At 41.8% G+C, this 19,454-nt stretch overlaps 1 protein-coding gene across 7 annotated transcripts in view; it reads left to right on the forward strand.

The window, feature by feature from the left end:
* The first annotated feature begins 285 nt into the window (after window positions 1-285).
* The window catches only part of DNAJB6 (DnaJ heat shock protein family (Hsp40) member B6), a 59,106-nt gene continuing 39,937 nt past the window's right edge, over window positions 286-19,454 (forward strand). Inside the window, exons 1-5 of one of the 7 annotated variants that reach the window (XM_059467571.1) lie at window positions 286-416; window positions 9,854-9,962; window positions 10,659-10,768; window positions 13,430-13,489; window positions 13,859-13,969. In XM_059467571.1, the coding sequence (XP_059323554.1) occupies window positions 9,898-9,962; window positions 10,659-10,768; window positions 13,430-13,489; window positions 13,859-13,969 (346 nt within the window). In that variant the 5' untranslated portion in view covers window positions 286-416; window positions 9,854-9,897. Of the gene's footprint in view, window positions 417-838; window positions 1,435-2,428; window positions 2,451-6,787; window positions 6,911-9,853; window positions 9,963-10,658; window positions 10,769-13,429; window positions 13,490-13,858; window positions 13,970-19,454 lie in introns of those variants that run through there. The other 6 variants (XM_059467617.1, XM_059467608.1, XR_009418030.1 and 3 more) reach the window with 6 other exon arrangements.

Raw genomic sequence — 19,454 nt, forward strand, 5'->3', positions numbered from 1 at the left:
CAGCCCGTGACCGAACACAACCATGCCCACCAGACACGCTGTGATTCTGTGGAGCCGGGAGCAGCCATCGCTGTTTAAAACGCGCGGTGCACAAACAAACGCGCGATGACCCTGCTCCGCCGGAGCCCTGCCCTAACGAAGCCCCGCCCCTGCCCTCACGAAGCCCCGCCCCCAGTGGCAGCCCCGCCCTCCCCTCGGCCCCGCCCCGTGCAGCGCCGCCGGCGGCCGGCAGGGGGCGCCCTCCGCTCGCACGGGACACCCGGCGGGGCCGTTCGAGAAGCTTCCGGAAGCGGCGGGGCGGAAGTGACGGCGCGCGCTGGCGGCGCTTCCTGTTTGTGGCCGCTGCCGTTTGTCCCGGCGGGAGCGGCGGGAGGGAAGCGGCGCGAGCGGCGGCCGCGCTCAGCACACACCGGCGGGTGAGTGCGGGGCGGACGGGCCCGGGGCCGCCGGCCGCGGCCGTGCGGGAGGCAGGGGCAGAGGGGAGCGGACGCTTGGCCGGGCTGCCGTGCTCGGCAGCGGCGTCCCTGGTAGCGGGGCCTCGCGGCGCGGCGCGGCCGGCGCAGGCCCCGCAGTGCTGGATCGGCCCCGGCTGCCGTGCGGGCTCTGCCCGGCCTTGGCGGGACTCGGGGATCGCAGCGAGCTCGGGGATGGAGCGGCTGCCCTGGGCTCCCCCCGGCACTCGGAGCGGGACAAACCCCGGGACGTTCGGTGCCAGCCCGCGCTGCCGCCTGCTCGCCGCGAGGCAGAAAATAAATTCCGGCTTTCCATTCCTTGCTCACAGTGGTGTCAGTTCCCAGGGGATGAGGGCGAGCCTCGTTTCGTTGAACAGACCTTGTCCTTAAAGCGCTTTTTGTCGCGGGGTGCTGCCTTGGCGGCTTGCGAGCGGTGTTGCGTTCTCCTTTCTCTACAGTGCCTGAAAGGAGAGGGGGGTGAGCTGCGGGCCGTGCCTGCAGTGAGAGCACCGGAGGAATGGCCTTGAGATGAGTAGGGGGAGATCAGACCAGATAATGTATTACATATTTGATTAGATAATGTGTTAGATATATGATTAGATAATGAGTTAGATATTTCGCGTTTAGGGTGGTCAGGCATTGGAATAGGTTGCCTAGGGCGGCGGCGGAGTCACCATCCCCGGAGGTGTTCGGGAGCGCCTGGATGTGGCGCTGGCTGGGTTAGTGATTAAGGGACAGTGGCGGTCGCTGCTGGGGGATGTTTGGGCTGGATGATCTCAGCGGCATTTTCCAGCCCTGATGATCCTAAGCCAAACGCGCTGTGTTTCCCCCCGACGGAAGCAGTTCCGATACGTTCGCTCAGTGTTTACTGCTCGGGATAGGGGCAGCAGGGAGGTTTGTTGTGGGTGAGGTCGGCAGAGGTCGGGTGTTTTGAGTTCGCTGTTGCCAGGTTCCGAGCTGAGTTGAAAGCTGACACTGCCAGGTAAGGAACGCTGTTTGTCCTCAGTATTTGTTGCGCCTCGGAGGGGGCTGTGGGCTGGATTTAGAACTCGCGTTCTTGTTTGCACCAACACTTCGTGTTGTGTTGCTGCCTGAGCTCTCCTTGGTGTGCTAAAAAAGGTGTTAGAAATAATTCTAAATACTGAACAAATCAGTTCTAAATTGTAATAATTATAAACTGCTACTTTTTTAGACACGGTAACATGAAAGCTACGTTTATAATGTTCAGATGGTTAGGCTTGTGTCATTGCATAGTCAGTGATCAAAGTCAAGAGTTTTTAGGGTATAAAGTGTCAAAAAGTGATAAGAACAAGGTGCTGACACAAGGGGAACAGCTGGGATGAAGCAATGCTCTGCCTCTCCGGTCCTGCAGCAGAGGTTGCACTCACTGCTGCCTGCTGACCTTAATTTTTGTTTACTCTTTGGAGATCCTCGTACTCCAGTTAGGGATTTTATGTTCAGCTGGTGATCAAGAGCCTAGTAGCGAAAATACCATTTAGTTTGATGGATTATGTTGTCAAAGAAGATTTGTTTAGACCAATGAGTAAATGTATTTGTTTGGACCAATGAGTAAATGTATTTACAGATGTTGTCTCTGTGATTACTTTTTTATTGCAAACAACCAGAATTTTAACTATTGCACACCACTATTTTAACTTTGCATACTCCCCTCGGCGCCTGTGCTGACTTCTCAGTGGCAAATAAGAGTGTGTTGAAAATGGAAGTTAAATTAGTATTAAATTTTCTTAAAGAATCTCTATTTGAGTAGAAGTTTAACTTGCTGCTTTTATTGGCAGCACTGTTTAGACTGCAGTGCTACTAATAATGGAAACTAAATCTGTAAACTGCAGAGTTCCATCGAGCTTGTCTTTTAAGTACTTGTGCTTTCAAACTGCAGCAGATTCTTACCCAGGCAGCTTCTCTCTCTGGTATATTCTCTGTCCTTCCCAGATCGATGCAGTTTGCTCATTTATCTTGGCTGGGCTTGGGAAGAAGGAGGTAAGGGCTTTACTTTTGTGAAGTTTTAGTTAGAGGGTTAATGAGTTTTGCGACTGATGTTTTTAAATAGATAAATAGATTTCTTTACCGACTGTCTTCTTGCTTTTATCCATTAGAAGTTTTGGAATGTATGCGGGGAGAGGGAATAACTTATGTTAAATCATAATTATCTTATGTAGGATACAGGAGTTTCTAACAGTACATGAGATATAAACACCGGGTTTTTGGTTTGTTCTGCCCCTGTGCCGAGCTCGGTGGCGCAGTGAGCTCTGTGAGCGGAGCTTGCGTGGGCCGGGGGCGGTGACTGCGATGTCCCCGGGCCGGAGGTGTCGCGGCCTGGCCTGGAACGGGCGGCAGTGTCAGCGCGGGGGCCGGGGCCGCTCGGGGCTGCTGCCGGGACAGGACGGGGCAGCACAGGACAGCACAGGGCAGCACAGCACAGCACAGGGCAGCACAGCACAGCACAGTACGGGACAGCACAGCACTGGGCAGCACAGCACAGCACAGGGCAGCACAGCACAGGACAGGACAGCACAGCACAGGACAGCACAGCACAGCGGAGCACAGCACAGGGCAGCACAGCACAGGGCAGCACAGCACAGCACAGTACGGGACAGCACAGGGCAGCACAGCACAGGGCAGCACAGGGCAGCACAGCACAGGACAGGGCAGCACAGTACGGGACAGCACAGCACAGGACAGCACAGCACAGGACAGCACAGGACAGCACAGCACAGGGCAGCACAGCACAGCACAGTACGGGACAGCACAGGGCAGCACAGCACAGGGCAGCACAGTACGGGACAGCACAGCACAGGACAGCACAGCACAGCGGAGCACAGCACAGCGGAGCACAGCACAGGGCAGGGCAGCACAGCACAGGGCAGCACAGCACAGGACAGCACAGCACAGGGCAGCACAGCACAGGACAGCACAGCACAGGACAGCACAGCACAGCACAGGACAGCACAGCACAGGGCAGCACAGCACAGGGCAGCACAGCACAGGGCAGCACAGCACAGGGCAGCACAGCACAGGACAGCACAGCACAGGACAGCACAGCACAGGACAGCACAGCACAGCACAGCACAGGACAGCACAGCACAGCACAGGGCAGCACAGCACAGCACAGCACAGGAGGCTCTCCAGCCTCCCAGAGCGCATCCACCGCTCCTGAGCCGTGCAGTCAGGGCTGGCTTTGAAGGGAACTCGTTGCTGTAATTTTCGACTTAGCTGTGTGAGGTTTATGTTCAAGCATTGTGCTCCTTAAGTAGGAAGTGCTCCATTTCTCTAATAGCATTTGTAAAAGAACCTCAGTTGTGTCCTGGAAACATTTAATGACAAAGCTTTTCCTTTGTCTTATTCAAGTAATGGAAGGATTAGTGAGAAATTACTTAGCTTTGTCAAAACTTGTTGGATCTTGCATATGATGATTGTTTCTTTCAAGATAAATTTAAAATAAAATTATATTTGAGGGTGCTAGTAGCTTAAATTCTATTTTCTTTTGAATGAAATACATTTGAATGCATGTTAGGTTTTCCTTACTTTAGACTTAATGAAATCATTCTGCTTTATTTATTTAACTGTTAGGGAAGAAATAATTCATGCATATGCATTTCACTCCTACAGTTACTAGTTGTAGATTTTATGTTTTCTCTTTGTTCTGAATACTGAAATCCCCTGGTATTAGTGAGGACTCAGTACTTAACAAGGACCTTAAAGGCCATATAGTAAGTCTGAAGCCATTCATAGCTACATTGCAGCTATTTTTTATTAAAACTTTAATTTTTCTGATTAGAAATTTTTTTCTCTCTTAAAATGTAGTCTGAATCTGTGACAGCCTATCAAAAGTTGCTGTTTGCTTTAATGAACCTTTTTTTTCCTTTTTCTTTGGGTTAAATAAAGTTATCATGACTCAAAAACACTTCAGGGGAAATGTGTAGAAACTTTGAACTATTTTCTTTTCCCTAAAGGATCATCTGTTTGATATGATTATTTGCCTAAAACTTTCTGGGCCATGTCTTTCAGTTGAGGCTTTCACTGTTTTTAATTGCTTACTCATAGGCAGATCATATATATTTTAAAATAAGGTTTTATTTTACTTTGTATAAAATAGCCTTTTATGGTGAGTTTTAGGAGAGTGACAGTGTTCCAGATATTTGTGACACAATTCCAAATTTGGACACCTGAGTTTTTTGGAAAAGTGCTCCTTTGCTTTAAGGAAAGATCATGAATAAGTGCCCCTTTATCACAGATGAGCTGGATAAGCAGGAGAGAGGGTGGCCTGTTGACTGATCAGCATCCTTTCCTGGTTTTTGTTAGCCAGCTTACATTTCTTTCACAGATGAAGATATTGGATTTCTTCTGTTTCCATTTTTGGTTGGTTCACTCTTTTTTAATGGTTTTTCACTTGTTGCCCTCTTCAGGCTTTCTGCCTGCCAGGCAGCAGTGCAGACCAGGTCTGTAATTCCTGCCAGAATTGTCTTGCTGTCCTTGGGGAGGAGAGCAGTGGACAGGACTCTCCGTAGCACCTTGAGGGGTGAGGGTGTCCTGGTCAGGTGCTCTTGTCTGGCTGTGGTGGAGTTTTATTGTTGCTGGCTTTTCCACAATGGAACATGAGCTGCAGGGTAAAGCAGCCAGCCCAGCTGCCTTCTTCCTGCATGAACTGGTATAATAATAACAACAACTGTATCCAAATCCACTCTGCTGTCTGACATACAGGCAGGATGTTTGCTGTAAACATGAGATTAAACTAAGCTTTTTGGAATGTGCATTTTATTAAATTCATCTCCTGAGGATGCTGAGGGAGTATTAAAATAATGAGCATAAACATGGCTATTTAAGTACATTGTATTAATTTAAATTATATGGTAAATTGACATTTTTCCATGAAACAATAAATTTCAGGAGCCTGTGAGGTTAAACTGTGACAGTTTTTCTAAGCTTAGGTAAGTAAAAGCTAAAAGTATTGAAGTTGTTAATGTGCTTTAGTCTGCACTGTGTATGTATAAGTGGGAGGAAAAAATTAATGCTGGTGCCTTGTTTAAATGTATTTGTCAGGTTTATTAATCACAAAACTTACACAGGTTTTCTTACTCTGTGTTCTTGTACTCATAGGTAGCTTTATTTGTTCCTTCGCATTCTTACTCTTAAAAATTGTTCTGGTAAACTGTTCTGGTAAACTTTGTGTTAGCACAGTGGATTTTTGTGAGTTCACCCTTCAGAGCAGGGTGTTTGTTCCTGCAGAGCTGACAGCAGGATGCAATCCTTTAGTTAACTCCATGGAAAGCAGCAGGTGCTGGCACCTGGGTGGCTCTGGGGCCTGCAGAGGATGTTGCTGAGTGCCTGCTCTGTGAACTCTGAATCAGGAGTTTGGAACTCCATCCTGCTCTCCAGGTGGCTGCTGGAGTCACTGAGCTCGAGCTATTCTGGCATCTTTGAGGACTCTCTGTGCTGCCCATTGCTTCATGGCCAGAAATAGATAACTTTTTCTGACTGAGCTGACTGCAAAGGTCGCATGCCCCTTGCTGTCTGAATTCCCTCCTGGCTGCTCTGAAGAATTTCTTGTTTGGATGCTTTCCCCCATTCCCTATTTAGTTTGGGGTGCTGCTTTGTCATCCCTGCTGCTTGTTTGTCCGATTACTTGCTTTTCTCTGGCATCTGATCTTATGAAAGTTTGGAGTTCTCTACATATCCGTCTTCTGTAATGCTTCTCGTGCTTTTTATGTAGCTGAGGACTGTGCTGTGAAGAGTTCATGGGCCAGGTTCTGGGTAACTCAGGCTGAGCTGTGTGGGGAGGGCCTGAGCCTGGTCCTGTGTCCATGTAGTTCAGGGCCACTGTAAACCAGAACAAAGCTGCCTTCCCTGTGATGCCTGAGAAATCTATAGACTATGGAAACCTTTGGTTCACATAAACATTGGCCTGTTTGATTTTCATGCCCCAAAGGAGGAGTTGGAGTAGCTGATAGCACACTGTAAATATAGTGCAGTTCCCAGCTCAGGGAACTGCAGATTTTTGTGAGCAAACACGAAGGCCATGAAACATCTTCTTTCAGCTGGTTTATTTTTTTTTTTTTTGGCTTGTATTTTCTGAAATTTTGAAGATTTTCTGTGGATGGAGGCAGGAAATCAGCTAATGTGGGCTGGCTTCTTCCTTGCTGTAGAAAAACTCAAGTGCCTAATTAATGAGCCTTGCTTGTATATTTGGAGACAAATTATTTGACAGATTGCGTGTTTGGAGAAGATTTTTGTCATGTCATTGTGATTAGGACAGTTGGGTGGTTTCTTGCAGGGAGGTATATGGTTTGCATCTTTAGGCATTTAGGCATTTTCACCATGCACATTCCTACTAGCCTTAGAAGTACTGATTTATTTTTTTTTAATTGGCCATCTTCTATTTTCTAAGTCAATGGTGATCCATATTCTGCTTTATTATAAGCTGATGGTGGTTGTTTTCTTGAGTGAGTATTTTAAATAATTCTGTCCTGAAAAGATTGCAGATAGAGGTCTTTTCTAGTTTGTGAATATTGTTGGATATTTTGAGGGGAGGGGGGTTTTGTGGGTGTGCATGGTGTTTTTTTGGTCAGTCTTGGTGGCTGTTGAGGGGCTAAATACTAGCTGACTTTTTTTTTCTTTAGCTGGACAAAAGAAGCTGCAGATGACTTTTTTCTTCTAAATATTTTTAAAACCTTTTTGCATACAAAACTTCCTATGATAACTGAAGTTTCAGCAGTACAGTTTATGCTTTATGATAACTAGCAGATAGAAATAACAGGATATTAGAGATGAATGCTTCCTGTCACCTGACTTTGGTGACACTTTGATTAGGAGAAGGAGAATATTAAGAATTTGTTTTCTTTAGAAGGTTTCTGGCTGTTTTAATTCCAGACTTTATGCTAGTGACAAGTAAAAACTGAGCAATAACACTCACTAAAGACAGAATATGCAATCCCCAGACATTTCTTTGAAACAAATAATTTCTCCATCTTGAAGGAATAGCTTTTTAGGGTCAGAGTCATCTGTTAAAAGGTGATCATGCTGCTTCAGCTTTGTTTTTTTGTCCCAACTTCAGGTTTCTGTTATCTGGGATATATGGTGTTTATATTGAGTCTGAACTTCACAGATCTGCAGCATTGCTTTTAAACAAGCAGGAAAGTTTTAAAAAAAATACTGTGTTGAAAACAATATGACTACCTGTGTGCACAAAGTTCTCCAGGGAAAGATACGATTTATTTGTTACATCTAAGTTGCTTTTCCTACATGCTTTTTCTAGTTAGAAGTTTGAGTTTTAAGTTTTCCCTGTAAGATAGGTACCAGAATTGAGAGGAGAGCTAATGAAGGTCTTGTATAAGAAAAGGAGAATATGGAAAGACATTTAGTATTATGGTATGTGCTCCTGTCTTGAGGCTTTTTGCTGGTTGCTTGCTAGTTTTAGGTTTGTTAGGAGGGACTCTGACCTTTAGCCTTAAGCTTCACTCATGTTGGATTCCCCCTGATTTCTTTGCAGAAATACATTCCATATGTGCTGTTCCTCAGAAGGCTGGCTGTGGGATTTGATAACAAACTTACCCACACTGACTCTGCTCCTCGCCTCTGTGTTCACACAGCTGTTCCAATTGTTGTGTGGGAAACAGCAAAGCTAGAGAGGCCAGTTGATAGCAAATATCCTGGGATATTTTTGGTAATCTGTATGTTTACATATTGAACACTGCCATCAGTACATTATTATTATCATTGGCATTCTTAATTTTAGTGCACGTCCCCCAACTTCCTTTGGTGTTGGTCACAGTATTAACTATAACCTTATGGTTTTTTTGATGTGGAGATTTCTTCAAAGGGCTATTTACTTGCTACACTTTAATTTTGTGTTTGTGGGACTGTATGGTTAAGGGGATTGCTAAAACCATCCAAGTTTTAAACACGTGGGTCCTCCAGTACATTTGCTTCTGTAAGTGGTTTGGAGAGGGGAGGAAGCATGGCAGGGTATCTCTTAAACTGGTTCTGCCATTTGAGGAAATGTGTGTGTAACCATAATCCATAATTAAAGGTAATTAAGCTTTAACCTACAGCAGGAACATATTTTGAAGATGTACCAATTTATTTTGAAAGGAAGTATTTTTTCAGTGTTTATATCCCAGGATGTTGAAAGATACATGTAAAAGTAGTACAATAAATTAATTTTAGAATATTTCACTAGGCTACATCATACTTGGTTTTCTTGGGAAAGAAAAGGAAACTTAGACTGCCTGGGTTAAAATTAAAAACACTGAATGACTTGAGGGGGGGAAAGGTTATTTCAATGAATTTTTGTTCTTGATGCACAAGATAAGAAAATGTGACTAATACATTGCTGTATTATGTTCTGAGTGTATTTGGGTGATTTTCCCTGCAACAAGTTGATAACTACTGGAAAAGGCTCACTGTTTATTGTTCCTTAAATTGAAACAAGCCAGCAGTGGTAGGATGGAAGGGGGCTTGGAAGTTTTGCCAGAATGGAGATTTTTTAATGGAAGAGAGAAAGACAGCATTGCACGAAGACATGAAACATTCTTGAAACTTTTTAGGAAGGTTCTTTCATCTTAGTGGTCATTTAGTTGGAGTAATGGTCAGTGAAACTGTTCCTTGTAATTATTCTCCAGTGTTGACAAGAAACTGTCAATATTTAAACTGCTTTTTTAACTTCTGGGTTTCTCAGGACTCTTGTGATAACTGTTCTTTTATACTAACAAACACTCAGTGCCTCTGCACTTGAGTTGGTTGGTTACCTTGCAGTTGGAGCAATCTTGCCTGGTTACGTGCTTGTCTTGGGAAATGTGAAGGAGGCAAATGATATTCAGTAGTTTTGGCAACATGCACATTTTTTGTCAAAGCCTGAGTACAAGAAAGGCTTATTGGATTCAATAAGAGATTGAGTTTTAAATTTCCAAGCCCTGCGCAAACATTGCTTTTCTGGAGGGAGCATGTCAGTGGAAGTAATGTTCTGAAGAACAGATGTGAAAGATGGGTGCCTTTGTTTATGCCCATATGTGCTTTAGACATGACAGGTGTCACAGATAACAGGTGAACTTTTGCATTCAGAGTTATTAATATCTACATCAAAACTGTAATCCAGATACCCTTCTTAAAATACTCAGCTTATCAGTCTAATCTGTTTCAGGAACTGCTGTATCTCTGTGTGTTTGTGTACTGTGTTTCAGTGGGATTAAGGAACATAAAAATCTGAATTAAAGTCATTGTTTGATTTCTTGACCTAAAGTAAAGCAGTTTTATTTTCAATTTGGAACATTTGAACTTTGTCTTTCTTGGGTCAGGTTTGATACAAGGCAGTCCCAGGCTCCTACCTGACTTTCATTGAGTAGCAGTACTGGACAAGCTTCATTTACAAGTTGTTGTTGTTGTTACAGGACTGGAAAGACTCAGCTGTTGTTACCACAGGAACTCCTGAAACATGGTGGATTATTATGAAGTTCTGGGAGTGCAGAAGCATGCCTCAGCAGAGGATATCAAAAAAGCGTGAGTGTCACTGGTGTGGATGTTTTGGATTTTAAGGGACAGATATAATTACATGGTTTTTGTAGTCACACTTTGTTGTCTTCCCATTTCTTTTGCAAATTCCTGCACATGCTGCTTTATGAACTCAAATTCTGGAACTGTGATCTTGGATAATTGCAAAGCACATCAACCTAGGGGCAAGTTTAGCTTTGCCCCTCTAAGTAAGAAGTTATGAACACTTTGCCTAAAGTGTTTCATTTGAGGATAGGAATTGTGTGCAGCTGGCAAAGAAGGCATTGATGTTAGGATGTCACAATCCATGTGTTCTTGGAGCTTTATCAACTTCTAATGTACCAGATTCCTCTTGATGTTTCCTTTGGTTGGTTGTAATTACAGAGCTCTAAGGAGAAGCCCACAGCAGAGATATTTTGGAATGTTTTTCTTAGGTCTCGCAGATGTTGATCGTCAGAAATGCACAAGAATAATTTCAGAATAAGTAAGAAACCCCAAACCTACTTTCTAATTTAAAACATATCTGAGTAGGTGGTTCTTTGTGTACCTGCAGGTTGCTCCCAATATCTAGATGCAATATACAAAGCACCAGGAATTTCTTATTTTCATCCTTGACAACCTGTTTAACCTGACAACATTGTGTTTATTTGTATAGCATATTCTGTTATTTCAGAGTAAAGTATCCTTTGTTTTCCTTCCACTCAGGTACCGTAAGTTGGCACTGAAGTGGCACCCTGATAAAAACCCAGACAATAAGGATGAGGCAGAACGGCAGTTTAAGCAAGTAGCTGAGGCCTATGAAGTCTTGTCAGATGGTAGGTATCTCACAAGGGCTCTTGAACTGCCTGTCTGTTCTGGGGATCAGGCTGAAAATGTTCATATATGGTGCTTTGAAGGGATATTGTAGTTTTGGTTCATCAGCCAACTTGACTGCTTCCTTTTCAAAGGCAAGGAAAGAGAAAGATGCTTGCAGATGAGACAGAATAAGCAGAAATTTTGAAACAAAAATTTCAGGATCTCCCTAAATACATAACCAAACTACTAGAAACTGAAATTCAATGTCTGCTAGAAATTTCTGTAGCCTTCTGTGAATCCCAAGATTAACTTTGTCTTAGCAGGTGAGGCCAGTGTTACAGTCAGTATAGGGGTATTGTGTTTATCCTCTAAAATCAGGCCAGACCAACTCTGAAGTATCCACTGTTGGGCCTACAGCTTCTAGTTTCTGTAACAGTAAACTAGTCTTGAGAAAACCCAAGCATACTGTAAACCTTACTGAAAGTTTGGATTTCATTTGAGTGAGTTCTGTAATTTCAGTCAACTGTGATACTAAAGATAATGTTTATTTTGAATTGTTCTGAAAGAGGTGTTTAGCCTGACCCATGTAGTGCAGGAATGCAGTTTACAGTTCACCCATGTCTTTTTGCTTGAAGAGTATCCTTAACTTTTGCCAGTGTTCTGACAAAAGCAGCCTGAATCATAACAAAGTGATTTAAGCTACTTTGATTATTTTCCTCTGTAATTGACTGCAGCTGTCTATATGCTATTTCTGAAGTGTCCTTGATTTCACCTGAGACAGTGAGCATGGGAAAGCTATATTTAAAGCTCTAGCAGCATCTAGATTACCTCTCAGAGTTCAGCCTGATTTAGTGAGCTGCAGTCTTGTACACTGTGTTTCTTTGCTTGGTTTTGATAGTTAATTAACAGGGGAGAAGAAGAACTTAATTTATCATTAGTTCATTGTATGCTTGTCTTTTAGAGTGCTTTATCCTTCTTAAGCTAATTTTTTTGAGCAGGATAAAAATAGGATACTGGTCTGGTTGTTAAACAGATCTCTAAGTTCTTTGGAAACAGTACAGTGCTAGAATTTTAGAACAGCTTCTAAAAGTGCTGCCAGTTTTTGGATCTTTGCCAAATCCTAAGTTACTGATGTCTTAACAATCATTTGTGCAGCAGGGATAGCAGAATCTTCAGCCCAGTGGTTGAGAGGCAGTCAAATGTTCTGCAAACTTAATGAAATTTTCTGACACCATTACAGGCTTGAATGATGACAGATTTTTGGCAGAAGAATAGTTTTGTAAGGGATTACATAAGCAAAAAAAATACTGAAATTGGGTGATCATTGAACACACTTCCCTTGTGGGAAACCTTGTGGTTTCAAAAATGGAACATTTTTCAAGATGAATTTTGGGTTTTGTGAGCCCTCAGGGCCCCCTTGCTGTTTCCTGCCCATGACAGTTTATCTGCCTTGCTGCTTTCTTCTTCATAATTGGATGGGTAGGTTAAATTCCTTTCTTTAAAAACTGCTGTCTAGAAAGGCAGTACAGATAATGTATCAAGCTTTAGGGATTTGTGAAACTATTGCAAGCTCCTATTATTTGAGATGATAACCATTATATAAAATTTTAATTCCTGTTAGTCAGAAGTATTTTACTTTCCAATATCTGTTTGAGGTAACTGCATGTTCTTTCAGTGATGCTGTTTAAATTTTAAAAACATCTTTCACTGAAGAGATTCCACTGGGAAAAGCATAATAATATTAAGAGAATAAAATCAAATGCCCTGATTGGTTTTTGACTGATACTTCCACAACAGTGCAGGCAAAGTGAGCTGTCTGTCTGCCTCTTTAAGGTCTTCAGGTTCCCTTCCAGTACCAAAGTGCCATCTGATCTTGTGCAATAATGTGGAGTTCATTTTTCTCTCCTTTCTCATGAATACTGGCTGGTTTACAGTGAAATTAATAGTCATTCCATGCCTTCTGAAATAATAGAGAGCAAGCAGTTTGAGTCACATCCTTCCTTGGCATTTTGGAACATCATTCTCCATTCCATATCCCACAATTAAGCCAGCAAAAATGGTTATAATTAATTTTAGGGGTTTTGCAGTCACTCTTATAAACACTGGTCTTTGTTCTCTTAACTCCCCCACAATGGGCTTGGTCTTGTGCAAGAAAAGGAAAAGAGGCAATGCTCAAGGTTGGCAAGTGGGAGAGGAGGAAGGGAGTGCTTGAGCACTGGGACTGCTCTCCAGAGAGCCTGTAGAATCTTATCTCAGAAATTGATGTGATCACAGCTTTATTCAGGCAAGATGTGACCAACTTCACAGTTAGACTTGTGTGGAGGAGCAGGTTGAGGTCCAGAGATCCTTCACAGCCTTAAAGCTTTTCATGGTAGCTGTCCAAAGAAGAAATCTGCCATATTCTTCTTAAAGGCAAATTTCTGCATGAGGTTTGTCCTTAAACCAAACTTTTTCTCATACATCAGGACTGGACCTTCTACAGCTTACTGGTCTTAAGTTTGAAGTTCAGTAGCTGTTCTTTTTGAACTAAATTGAAGATGCTCAGCAGTTATAGATGAGAACTTCCCTAAATAAACTAGCTTTGAGAAGATGCTTAACTGAGAATGCTGGTTAAGTGGTTTTATTTTTTCACAAAACCAACAAACCTGTTTACTGACATGATGTACAACTTCTCTTTGTAGCTAAAAAACGTGACATCTATGACAGATATGGAAAAGAAGGCCTAATAAATGGAGGTGGAGGTATGTTGACAATCAGCAGTTTTTTGCTTTCTCTATTTTCTGTAGCTTTCTTTGCAAGACAGGAATCTGGAAATGCCTGTACTAGGGCCTAAAATTCAGTCTTTAAAAAATCAAGATGTCAATTGTTTTACAGTTTTTCTGGTTATTATAAAAGGTATTGCTGTTATTTGAAAACAGAGAAACTGTTATGGAAAGTGATGAAGTAACGTGTGTATTTAAGTTAAATTATATCTGAAAGAGAAATTTTGGAAACTGTTTATATCTTTAGATGATTCAAGTACCCTATAGGCCTCAACTTTCTTATTAGTAAGAATATGTGAAGATAACTGAAATTTAACTTTTTTTTCTTTTTTTTTTGTTTATTTGCAGGTGGAAATCATCATGATAGTCCATTTGATTTTGGATTTACATTCCGCAACCCAGATGATGTCTTCAGGGAGTTTTTTGGTGGAAGGGACCCCTTTTCATTTGACTTCTTTGGTAAGTGATCCCCTGGTTTCAGTAACGTGTGTCTAAAGTGAGGCTTAAACTTTAGTCTTAAAAAACAAACAGAGCTAATGTAGTTTTAATAGAAATAGTTCTGAAAATGGGGCAGACAACTGGTATTTTGTATTGTATTTGAAATTTTTGTTTCATACCTGTTTCTTGGTTAATTTTATTGTACAAAACTAGGTATGGCTTGCCAGTTAATGTTTTGCTGGAAGGCCTGGTTTGCCAAACATGAAATGATGTCTGCAATGTCTCTAAGTTGAAATAATATTCAACAGAAAAAGTGCTTACTGGAATTTCCTCTCAAGAATTTAAGCAGGCTAACTTAGTCTGTTATTTCTCTCTTTTGGTCGGTAAATAAATTAAAACTTTGAGAGCTTCTGAATGGGACAGCTTAATTATAACTGTTACACCATAACTCTCACTGTGAACTTGTGTCCTAGCAGGACTGATTTTCTTCTGTCAGAATAGGAACAGTTGCATACATAATCTAAAAATTCTCCCAAATTCATGTCACCTGTTTGCTTGGGGTATAGAGCCTTTAGAGACTCAGATAAAATGGTTCTTGAGGTTTGTATTCTTCATTTAGGAAGCATTCATTAAAGGAAGCAATATGTGATAAAAGTTGTCAGAGGAATCTTTTTGCCCTCATGCTGAAGGTCTTCTTGCTTGCTCTAGTGAAGGTCTTTTCAGAGGTGCTGGGATTCTTATGCAATCTCTCTGTGTATGTTCAGCTCAGCAAAATGCTGACCTATAAAGCAGAACTGATCCTGTGTTCAGTATTTACTGTGAGAAAGTTCCATACTGAAAACTGCAAGAAGTGTACTTGAAAAACCAGGCTTTCTTCCTGTTCAGTATGTAGATATTGATTTAGCTCTGTAATAATGTTTGTAAATGTTTTAATATTTTTAAAAGTAATTTATTTTCTTTGGCAGCATTAAGGGGGTAGTGCCTTTCAGATTTTAATTATATCTTTCTTTGGTTTGCTATTTCAGGATCATCAGCTGTTAGATGACTAATGAAGGATTAGAAAGGGGGTTGAAGGGCTTGAGGTTGAATGCAGTAGAATGGTAGTTGATGAATTAGATGAGCAGCTAGAGGAGGATCTGGTGGAAGACAGGCAGCTGAATTGGGCGGTTGGATCCAGTGTGAAATCAGCTGAAAGTAGGAAAGGGAAGATTGGAGGAAGCTTCTAGCAAAATACTGATGAGTGGAGTGGGCTCTGAACTGGGTAGATGCAACTTCTTCACTGTCTGCAGCAGAATAAGAATTTTAGGAAGTACAAGACAAGCATTTCAATTTAGATGTGTGATCTCAACTGGTTAGGACACATCTGGAGTATTGGGTCCGCTTCTGGGCTCCACAGTAAAAAAACAGAGCTACTGGATAGAGTCCAGTGAAAGGCCACCCAGATTATTACAGGAGCTTCTCTCACCTGAAGAGCAAGTTGGGGAATTGCTGGAATTGTTCACTATAGAGAAAGCTCAGGGTAAGAGTCTCATCAGTGCATTGGGAAGGGAATGGAGAGGTCAGAGGCAATCACCACCAATGGAAGCCCAGGAGTCTCTGCCTGAACTTAAGGTAGCACAACTGTACTGGGAGGGCAACAGTGTTGGAGCAGATTGTCCAGAGAGGTTGTAGAATCTCCATGTTTGGAGATAGCCAGAAGGCATATGGAGTAGTCCTGGAAATCCCCCTGCACGTGATCCTGTTTGAGCAGGGGGTTGGACTGGATGAGCTCTGGAGGTCCTTGTCTAACTCACTTGATTGTGTGGTAGAAAACCTGGAAAAATCTGAGCAAGATGTTGAGTAGGAAGCTACTGTGGAGGAGCTGGGAGAGAGTGTTCAGTTCTTTTGTTTATTTTTTGATTGAAGATCTATTAAACAAAACAGTTGGTTCTCAATCAAGTATCTTTATAGTAAATTGTACAGGTGAGATGCTACTAGTGGGAGACTGACATAGGCTCTGTTTGATTTTGATTAGATTTACTTCATCAACACTAGCAAAAGACTCTTCACTTGCTGTCTCTGAAAATGTCAGTATTCATGATTAACCTTAAAGCCATGAAGTTTAGTTCTGCTGTTAAATGATAGGCTTGAAGAAAGCTGAGGCCCTGCCTTTTGGGTTCCTTGGAAGGAAGGCTGTAGAGCACAGTGCACAGAGCTCTCCAGCTTATCCAATGGAGGGACCACTGCTGCCAGTGTTCCATGGGGTACTGCAGCTGCAGTGAGCCCCTCCTGTAGAGGCTGGGATTTTAATTCCTGTTAGTCAGAAGTATTTTACCTTCCAGCATCTGTTTGAGGTAACTGCATGTTCTGTTGCCCCATCTTCCCTTGGGCACCAGTGGGCTTAGCAACATACCTCTGCATTAGTGACCTAGAGGGACATTCTCCCCTGCTTACCACACAGGTTTATTTATTTATTTATTCAGAAGCAGGTTATCTACTTCATGTATTCATCACTGTTTTTGTCAGCTGGAAGAGAAGAGCACTGAGCACAGGCTCTGCCTCTTGCCAAGGTTCTGGCAGTGGCAGCAGTGTTGTGTGCACTCCAGTTAATGGAAACTAATTGTTGCTAAGCTGCCTCTCTGCTTTTTGTGGATAGTTGCAGTGTCAGTGACCAGAGGCCTAAAAGCCTCAGTTAAGCTTTGGATTTTGAGCATAAGCTCTTGAAATGTTTCTAGTTGGAAGGTTTCAAAGTGAGCACTTTTTTTTTTTTTTTCTTTAAGATGTTTAAGACATTCTCTAACATGGGTAATTGTGACTACAAACATTTTTTTTCACAAATTTCTGTAAAAAGTACTTGAATTGGTCTTTGCACATATATGAATATTTCAAGATAGTACAACATAAAAATATGTGTGCTTTCATCTGAATGTAGTGCATTTTGTAATTCCAAAAGCAAGCAGTAGAATTGCATGTATAGCAGAAATATTTGTATTGGTGAACTGCAGCCCTTACAGGTGATGCTGTGTTGGAACACTAATGGAACAGTTCTGTCCTGAATAATAACAGAATTTACCTTCTTAAAATGAGGAGTTACCAACTTGTTGATGAGTTTTCTGTGGAATTAGTAACTTCTGGAGGAGCTACTCAGGTTATAATTGATATTCTAAGCCACTAAATAAGTACTGAGGTCATGTTTTCTAAAAATGTGTACTGCTGGAATCAAAGATGAAATTGAATAAATACTTTAAAACATTTGTACTTTTTATGCAGTTTGAAGTGGCATGTAGTGAAGCCCACAGAATGCAGGTGGGACTCTCTATATCCTGATTGTCATTGAGTATGTAAAGAGCAGCATTCATATGCATAATTCCTGTAAATTTATGGATGTGAAAAATTTCTGAAATGGTGCTATGAATTGAGTCTGTTAAACTGTACTGAACTATACTGCACTGCTCTTGCAGTTACAGAAAGTTTTCTTTATAAACAGAGACATCTTTATTCATCTGTAGGAAAAAGGAGAATGTAGATTTTTAAATGATGTCTCCCTTCAGACTTTCCGAATGAAAATCTGTAATGCTGTTGGAGGCAGCTCTGAACACTTCCAAATGGAGCAGAGCTAATGTGCTGTGTGTTGCACTGGAGACAGTCACAGATTATTTTAATTGTTTTTTCTCAGGCAAATTCTTTGTAAATCTAGGGGTGCATGAAGGCAAGTACGTTTTAAAACTTCATCTGGTGCTATGACAGATGCTGAGCTCTTACTCTGAGATTTGTGGGCTTGCTTTTTGTGGCACATGGTTGCAGCAGAGTGTGTATTCCTGGTGAGCTGTCCTAGGGATAGTTTTTAGCCTCTGACATATGGATGGATGCTGATCCTTGTGACAGGAAGAAAAGTTGGTGCTTCCTGTGCAGCACTACACTTTGCATTGCAAAGTACTGCCTGTGCCATACACCTCTGCCTCTCTGTTTACTCTTAATGTAGGGTTGGTTTTTCCTGTCAGTATTCTTAAACTTTTATATTTCAGCTATATCCTACTCCATTTATATGTGATGCTTGCCTTGATTTGGTTTGTGTTCCTTGTTGTGTTTTATTTGTATTTTACTTGTAAATTTTCAAGGATCTTTTTTCTTCTGTAATTTAACAGTTCACAGGAGGGAAGGATCCCAGTGTTACCGCTGGTAATGGAAGTGTATTGATGAGTGACTGCTGCTTCAGGCTGAGAAACAGAAATTGATGTGCTTTGGTGTAGGCTGGGCTGTGTTTCTGGGCTGTTAAAGAATTGATTTGGTTTTGGTTTAGAGGCTTTGCACAAAGTGCACTCAGATTTGCACTTTGAGAGTAAGTTCTGTGTTGGAAGGTGTTACCAGTGAGGAGTTACTGTGGAAGATGGAATTGGTATATAACAAGATCAGAACATTACCCAACAGAAACTCCTTAAGGAGTTAATTCTTTTTTTTTTTTTCTAGACTAGAAGCTGCATACACACCCTAAACCATCTCAGCTGACTCCAGATGCATCAATGATGCCTGAGTAATTTGTGTATGGGCTAGGAAAAACAACTCAGGGCCTACAGCAGACCAATATCCTCCAGCAGCAGTGTCTACAAGCTTGACAGGATTGTTTGGGGCATTTCAAACTGCTTCCAGTGCCTGGGTGTGTAGTTAAATGAATCCCACAAGGAGCCAGGCTTCTCTCCCTGGCAGAATGTGTTTCTAATGTGACATGATAAATTGGTCCTGGTGGATTTCCCCTCTGGACTTTGATGTCCCAAGAGAAGTCTGTTTGTGGGATCTCTTTAAACATCACTGTAGTCTTGACAGTTTTGCTGTGGTTTCTAAACATACATTTGGAGATGGTAATAAAATTAATTTTTTTTTAGATTGTGAAGTAGAATTCACAATGTACTTTGATGCATTATATGCCCATAGGGACTCTGTGGAGTTTTCCCTTGAGAGTTCTGGTTACCTGGTTTATGTGATATTTTAAAATTACTCTTGGAAATGAAAGATAAAATGAGACTTAAAAGCTTCATACAACTAGTTAGATACAAATATTTGTCACAGAGAATGTCAGCTAGCTGGTTTTCTGGTATGTACTTTGGTTCCATCAAAGGTCAGAATTACTTCAGATTGACTGCTGTAATATTGATTACATAAAGAAAAGCAGAACTGTTCTGGAAAAGTACAGTGAGTTACTTTTAGTATCCAGGCAAAAGAGTCTTAACTTGACAAGAGAGAGGAAATTTTATGTGCAGTAATCATTGCAAACTCTTTGTTATAGGTGTTTCAGGATGTTTTTCCTGAATGGGACAGCTTCATCAAAGTACTTGTCTCAAGGACAGAAAGTTGTCCTGCTGTGGCAAAATATTCACATAAGAATCAGATCATGGTTTTAATTCACATGCTGTCACATTTCTGATAATTGATTGTGTAAATGTTCTAATGCAAAATGTATTTGTTAGTAAAATGGGTTATTAAAACTGAAAATGGAGGTGGCTTTCATTTAAAGCTATCTTGAACAGCAGTG

This window comes from Ammospiza nelsoni, chromosome 1 (assembly GCF_027579445.1).
Source record: "Ammospiza nelsoni isolate bAmmNel1 chromosome 1, bAmmNel1.pri, whole genome shotgun sequence".
Taxonomy (NCBI): Eukaryota; Metazoa; Chordata; class Aves; order Passeriformes; family Passerellidae; genus Ammospiza; species Ammospiza nelsoni.